Here is a 7,901-nt window from a genome sequence, read left to right as displayed (position 1 = left end):
CTAAGTTTGTGTCATGTTGCAGGAGGTGTTGTAACACCGTTGCAGTTTTTGAAGTAAATAGCAGTTGTCTGAAGACCTTGCACTAGTTAAGACACATTTGGCTATCTTATCATAGACCATACAACTATCTTTAGTAAACTTTACTATCATATTCTGATCACATAGTTGGCTAATACTCATTGGATTCACTTTTAAACCATCTACATGCAGAACATCTTTCAGGTCTGGTAAACTTGGTAACATTAATGTCCCTTTACCAACTACTTCACTTTTTTGCCCATCTCCAAATGTAACTTCCCCAACTAAGAAGTTTTTGTAGTTCTTAAGCAAACTTTTATTACGAATCATGTGTCTAGAACAGCCATTGTCAAAATACCAATCTTCATTCAACGGTGTCTTTGCAGAAGTGTATGCCACTCCACACATTGAATTCATTTTCTTAACCCTAACTTTCCTGATTCCTTTTTCCTTCTGAGAGTTTCTTGTAGGACATTGACAAAGCTCCTTCTATATTCCTTAACTCAGGTATCTTTTCAGTTTGAAACAATTTGATTGAATGTGACCATTGCAATATTGACAAGTAAGAATATGCCAAACTGATTTTTCAATTTCTTCAGATGTTGCAACTGATGTTGTAATAGGATGTCTTACCTCTGCATTTGTTTTGAAGACAACATGATTGACAGTTGCTTTATCCTTTAGATCTTCATTATTCTGCTTAGTAACAGGTTCATGTTTTTGCTTTTTGATACAGTTGTTATGCAGATGACCAATTTTCCCGCACTCCCAACACTTTAATCTACTGATTTTCTTTTGAAATATCTGTTAGTTGTTGTTGTGACGGCTACTGATGAAAACTTGATGTAGAAGTTTGTTGAGATTTTTTAGAATTAGCATTATCTCAGCTTTAGTGTATCTTCCTGTCGTAGTATGTCTTGTATTCTGACTTCTTCATTTCAATGATTTATAAACCAAACCGGGCCAGCCAGTTCAACCAGTTCAACCGGGAACCATCCAGAAAACCGGTTCGATTAGTCATATAAATCACTAAAGAACCGGATCGGCCCATTTAACTGGTGAACCAGTGAACCGGTTAGACCGGACCAGCTAATTTATTAATATAAATTATTTAATTGATTTATTTATTTTATAATTAAAAAATTTAAATAAAGTTTATAAACTCATTAACTCATTCCAAATTTCAAAAAGTCAAAAAAGTAAAATGCAAGATGCCTAAAGATATTAATATATTATGATTTATTATCATTAATTTATTATGATTAACTTATAATTTTACACTAATCAATAATTAAATCATTAAAGTTAAAGTGTTAAAGTGTTAAACTAAATATTTGAACAGCTGTAGTGATGGTGTTGTATGCTTCTATTTTATTGTTGTAGTAGTAGTAGTAGTAGTAGTAGTAGTAGTAGTAGTAGTAGAAGAGTGTATACTTGTATTTTATTTTATTATGCATTTTGTTGTTGTTGTTGTTGTAGTTGTATACTTGTATACTTGTATACTTATATTTTATTTAATTCTTTATTTGTCAATATTTGTTGAATAGTAGTATCCTTGTATATTTGTAATTTGAAATTTTTAATTTTATGTAAAGTTGAGACTTTGTGACCTTATAAAGATAATTTAACTTTGCAACATGTAATTTTGTATCTTTTTTAATTATTTTTTCGTTATTTTTTACTTATTTTTTAATTATTTTTAAATTTTTAAATATTTATTTATTTGAAAAAATTAAATCCAGTTGAACCGGCCGGTCCACTTTTCAACCGGTTGGACCGGAACCGGTTGCCTAACCGGGTCGACAACCGATCCAGTTATTAAAACATTGCTTCTTTTGGAGATATATATTAGACCTTCCTTTCTGATTTCATGTTCATTTCGAATGCTTGAAGAGATCCCATCAGTTCAACCAATCTTGTTGTTGAGATATCATGAGCTTCTTCAATAACTGCCACTTTTGCTTCAAATCTCTTAGGTAAGGATCTAAGAATCTTTCGCACCAATTTTCCATTTGAGTACCTTTTGCCCAATTGAGCAGCTTGATTTGCTATATCCATTAATTCGGCGGTGAATTTGGATATCATTTCATCTTCCTCCATCTTGAGATTTTCAAACCTACTGGTTAACATTTGAAGTTTAGATATTCAAACAGTGTAGTACCTTCATGAATGTTTTGTAAGAAGTCCCAAGCTTCTTTTTGCCGATTCACATATTGCGACATATTTGAACTGGTTTTCATCAACTCCTCCGAAGATAGCATTGAGTGCTTTTCCGTTTGCATTGGCCTTGCTTGTATCTTCTGAACTCCACTTGCTCTTCTTATTTTTATCTTATTCTTTTCATCATCTATCTCGATTGGAGGAGACCAGCCTTCTTCAACTGTGGTCCACGCGCTTTAATCAATGGATTTGATGAAGGAGCTTTCCAATATTAGTAGTTGGACGCATTGAGTAATGGTGGTCTTGTGACGAATGCTCCTTCTCTTGCGACCATCGTTGGAATTTACTTGGACCTTGCCGACCTTGAAACCAAAGCACACAAAGGTAACCAAGCTCTGATACCACTTGTTAGTTCCGGAGGGGTAGGTGTGCAAGATAAACACTCAATCTCACAAGAAATTAAAACACACACATGCAAGAGAAAAAAAAACGCACAAGTTGGTTACCCAGTTCTGCACAACCTTTCCTACATGTGGGGGGCCAAGCCTGGAGAAATAACCCACTAAAAGAGGTGATAGAATAAGGTACACAACACTCTCTTACTTACTCAATACAAAGAATATCCTCTTGAGATTGCCCGATGTCCACTCTCCTCAACCCTCCCTGAAGGTCTCTTACTCGTAGCTCACCCTAAATCTTCAAATATGATATCTTATATAGACGCACCTACGTCCCAATAGATCTTTTTCTATTAGACTTCTCTACGGAATCCTAACTTAGACATCTTCCAAAGTTAGATGTTGCAACACTGCCCACCTTATTGAACATGACTGAGTTCAAGCCAGTTGCAATCGAACTTGCGACACCTTATTGAACATGCTTCGTAGCAGTTGACTCGTCCCGAGCTCCTCCTACCTGCAACTGCTTCCTTCCTCACGTCATTTCAGTTAGCCCCTCCCGAGGGTTGTGCCTACCAAGGCATCGCAACCATCTCACCAAAGATGGTCACTGAAGATCTCCCGATCTTCTTTCCAAATTTGGACCAAGTTTGGTCTTCCCATGTGATCTTCATTTGAAATGGAAATATTGTTACTAAACTTGTTCTCCTCTCATCCAAGTTTAACCTTCAATATCTTCAAGCATGATCTCCAATTATCCATGTTTGGATCTTTAAATCTTCAATCAAACCTCAATTAATCTTCAATCAATCTCACCATATATGATTCGTCTCCTTGAATAGCTTCATCCATGATTAGCCTTCTTACTATCTTTTACTCCATGATGATCTTTTCTCTAAGAATAATTCCTCTATCTTTAAAATAGATCTTTCATAAAAGGAGTTTTACCAAAGATATGATTTATCATCCCGGATTTTACCAAAGATAGATAAAATCATACCTAATATAAAACTTAGCCTTTTTGATGAACTCCCTTTACTTTGATCCTCCTTCCAAAAATAGTTCTTTTTCAAATGACTCATTGAGAGGTAAATTTCTAATTATAATCTCCATCATGATCCTCTAGCCCACTTCTTCCTTAAGTGCCATGTCATTGTCCTAGTCACTTCACCTTTTGTCAAGTCATCATTGCCACGTCATCTTCTTGACTTATCATATAATGCCAACTCAAGTCTTTAGACCTAACAATGTTAAATATAAAGGATAAACATCCATAATCCACTCATGACTTTTTTTCCTCTTGCAAAAGCTCTTTTATTATCTCCTATTTTCAAACATTAAAAAGAGTAAGAATCCAAATTAATGCCTTTCTTCGTTCCCTCTTATTCAAATGTCCGAACATCTCCTCAAACAAACTTAACGATATATCTATTGGAAAAACACAAAATTAATTACAAATTATTTTCAACAATTTGATTGTTTCCCCATTTTTTTATTTATTTAAATTTTTATCTTGATAGGGTTTTTGTTGTTACAAGAAATCAAGGAATGTAATAAAAAAAATATTACCATGAACAGGAGATGAAATTGAATTGAGAATATTACCATATATATAATTTGGTATCGTCAAAGAAGGTGATTGATCATCATGTATATCATAGTACTATGAGCAATCTTCTCCTCTCATTGGGTGTATTTCGGAGTCAAAGAAGAGTATAATAATTCATATAAAGAGAAACTTTGAGGTTTTTTCTTGTAAGAATTGAAGAAAAAATTATTGACTTCTCAGGTATATTTAGATTTGAGATAGAGAGTAAGTGAGCATTTGTAAACACTTATAATGATTTCCTATTTTCTCATGAAGATCCGTAAGATCTCTGTGAACGTAACCATATTAAGTGAATGACGTAAATTTGATATCTTTTTTTTTTTTATTATTTAGATTATTTCTTTTAGGTCATCTTACACTAACATATATTAGATCATCTTTGTTTTGGCCTTGTGATTATCATTTCATTGTTTGTCTTTGTGAGGCCTCGGATTGTATTCTTGTTATCCTTTTCAAATATATTAAAGATTTACAGCAATCACTTTTCAAACTCATACTACATTGGATAGACATTTAAACAATAATGCAATTTGCATTCACTTATGAAAAGTAATTGCTTAATTTACCTTTTCATTAGTACTTCAAAATTCAAATAAGTATTTATTTTTAAGGTATAATTATCATTTTAGTCCCTAAGAAGTACAATTTCAGCTCATTTAGTCCCTCTATTATGTTTTGGGACTTTTGAGTTCTTTTATTTTCTCAAATTTAGAAATCTTAGTCCACAAAGTAATGGGTGTTAGGTTTGTCATTGGTTTTCATTGAAATGGCAAATTTTATATTAACATATTATTTTAAAAGATGGAAATTGAATAAAATATGTAAAATGGATATAGATTCGGCATTTAGGATACACATACACAACTACACCTTAAAATCCCTAATCCCTTCTTGTTCCTTAACCTTCTTCATCCCTTAACGCTGATGAAGCTCCCATGGATGCCAGCGAATTACCCCTATCATAGGCAACATAGAATGTGGTATCAGTTTCTTGTGTGGCTGATCATTTGTGATATGAACTTTGAGATGATGCTTGTTATTGTGGTTTTGATCCTATTTTGCATGTTTTTGAGCTTGTTTGCTTGTGTTTAGAGCTTGGATTTATTTGATGTTTGGTTTTGGATGGTGAAATGATTGATTTTTCAATCATGTTCTTGTGCTTCGAAGTCTGGTGAGAACTTGATTGTATGTGTGTAGAATAATTTTTCTAGCTTTTTTGTTCAATGTTTTAATTAGTTAATTAATTAATTTATTTTTCAAATTTTTGGTAGTTTCATATGATTTATGGTTTTATGGTTTTGCATACTAGTTCAACTCTATATGATTTTTTGTTACTTAGATTTATATGAAAGTAGAAGCATCCGTATTGATATCAAAATGAAGTCTTGTAGTAGGCAACCTATTCATTCGTCTATCTACAAGACATCAAAATGCTATTGATATCTTACTCAAGAAGTAGTAATCCATATACAAGACTAAGTAGATGATACAGAGTATGCAAGGAAACACAACATATACATATGAAAATCATAAAGAAAAATCATAACAAAGCATCATATAGAAATTCATTTATGCTTTACACACTAGTAGATCCCCACTAATGCAAAGTAAAAAAATATAAGAAAACAAACCTAAACATAGAGAGGGGTCTGAACGAATTAAAGATGCACAACACACTAAATCCTAATATGCAGAAGACCTAAAGGTCTTTACCTTTAAAAATGAAATAATACAAAAAATGAGTAACAAAGTCACATAATGAGTAGAAAATTTTTAAAAATGATATCAAGTATGCATGTAATTATTTAAATACTGAAAAAGTGATATTAAACTCATTTAACTATTTCCTGATAGTAAGTGTAAAATAAAAATATGCAATGTGGTAGATTTTCATTTAAAATTTTTTTACACATGAAATTTAACTAGAATAAATATGAAGTGTATACATTATAAACCAAATGCCTAGGTTTGCCATGAAATTGTTCTAAACCCAATTGTGGCCAGAACTAGGTCTGAGGCCGCCAAGCCTTATTTTTATTCACATATATATATATATATATATATATATATATATAAATCAAGAAAATTTGTAGCCCATCTTGGTGTTGGCCTGAGTTCACACCTGCGATGAGGCATGGTGTCTCAAAATCTGGAGATGCCCCTCCTATCCATTAGGATTTCTTAGTGCCACCCCAAATGGAAATAACATACCCTCAGTCATTCACGCCATCACGCCATCTCTTAATAGGTCGGTCTATCAGTAGACCCCCTACTACAGTAGGCTGAGCCTTCAATTCGCCACTATCACCATTAAAAAAAAGGCGTATTTGTAAACAAAGTTCAAAACACTTTATTATTTACAAAAATAAAATCTTCAAACCATCATATATGATTAAAAACTTTTAGACCACATACCTGTATTATCGGTTCATAAGAGGTCAGAAGGATATTATTGCTAGCCCAAACATATAACATGTTATAAAATCGTTATAGAATGAAATTATACACATCATTACTCATACATAAGAGTAGAAAACAAAGAAAAGTTAATCTAAAGTTGGATAAAGCAAGAATTAACATTATTTTAGACTAGTAATAAACAATTTTAAAATAGTTTGAAAATAAACATGCACTCACTTCTTAAACAACTACTTAGGGAAATTTGAGCAAGCTACCCTGTTCAAGCTCCTTCCCTTTAGTTGAAGATTCACCACTTATAAACAAAACCAACTTGGTATGAAGTTTGAATCTTGAAAAACATATATGCAAGAGGAAAAGTAAGCCTTAGAAATATATGCAATGCATGGGAAATAGGTTCAGTTACACGCCAACTTCGATTCAAATCTGGCCCAACACTATTTTTTTTACAATTAAGCTTGAACGTACCTAAACCCAAATACATGCAACTTCAACAATTAAATTCTTTACAAGTATAGGATTTTGCTTATACAGCACCCCAAGCTAAAATTCTCATTCCACACTCTATAATAAAACAATGCTTACTGCCAAAATTGTGGAGAATTGACCATGTATAATTTATTTACATAAGATATACTATGCTCTACATATTATTTATTACATCCATAAAGCAGCATCATACATTAAGTGTCATGCATCCATTTTCCTCTCAAAATCTGTTGTCAACTATTAAAACAACAATAGGTGATATAAATGTACAAAGCAAACTCTCCATCACTAACTTCACAAGCAAGTTGATAACCTATCTAAATACATCATCATATCATACCATATCTGTGCATCACTTGTGCATAAACAAACCTCAACATACACATAATGCCCATTCCATGCCACAACATAACCAACTTCCTTTCTAGAGCCTCTACAAGTGTTACACTAAGCAACCACACAATCACCCCACCCATACATAAATCATCAACTCTAGATTCGCATAACTAACAATTCATAGATCCATCTCCATCACTTTCATTCCGTACCTACACACATGCATTCCTCTTCCTCATCAATAATGCTCATACTTTTAAAATCCAACCCACACAAATAACAATTTGACATAATCAAAGTGTTGGTTTTACCAGCTAGACAATGCTCCACCAAACCCTTGATCTCAGACAATCTTCAAGCCCCTCTTTGTTTTGTTGTTTTAATCTCTTCTCTTTTGCATCCCCTACTTTCACTGGTTTCAAGGCTCAATTATTGAGTGAGAACTCATTCTCTAGATTGTCCCAATTTTCGAC

At 32.9% G+C, this 7,901-nt stretch overlaps 1 protein-coding gene across 1 annotated transcript; it reads right to left on the bottom strand.

Annotated features, from left to right (window-relative positions):
* Window positions 1–2,118, bottom strand: LOC120278592. Its single transcript, XM_039285337.1, has 3 exons — window positions 1,873–2,118; window positions 652–714; window positions 1–507 (listed from the first exon to the last, which is right to left on the bottom strand). Exons 1-3 carry the CDS (start codon window positions 2,116–2,118, stop codon window positions 1–3), a joined length of 816 nt encoding a protein of 271 aa, XP_039141271.1.
* Window positions 2,119–7,901: the final 5,783 nt, after the last annotated feature.

Source organism: Dioscorea cayenensis, chromosome 16 (assembly GCF_009730915.1).
Source record: "Dioscorea cayenensis subsp. rotundata cultivar TDr96_F1 chromosome 16, TDr96_F1_v2_PseudoChromosome.rev07_lg8_w22 25.fasta, whole genome shotgun sequence".
Taxonomy (NCBI): Eukaryota; Viridiplantae; Streptophyta; class Magnoliopsida; order Dioscoreales; family Dioscoreaceae; genus Dioscorea; species Dioscorea cayenensis.
Note: the sequence above shows the minus strand (reverse complement) of the source record. Positions and strands in the feature narration are given on the sequence as shown.

Bases quoted from the DNA above. Each gene is read 5' to 3' on its own strand.
- LOC120278592 (XM_039285337.1), bottom strand. From the start codon at position 2,118: ATGGAGGAAGATGAAATGATATCCAAATTCACCGCCGAATTAATGGAT. The intron at 715-1,872 runs GTCTAATATATA...GTTACTAAGCAG, and splicing joins ACATGAAATCAGAAAGGAAG to AATAATGAAGATCTAAAGGA. The intron at 508-651 runs GTAAGACATCCT...TAAGGAATATAG, and splicing joins TCTTCAAAACAAATGCAGAG to AAGGAGCTTTGTCAATGTCC.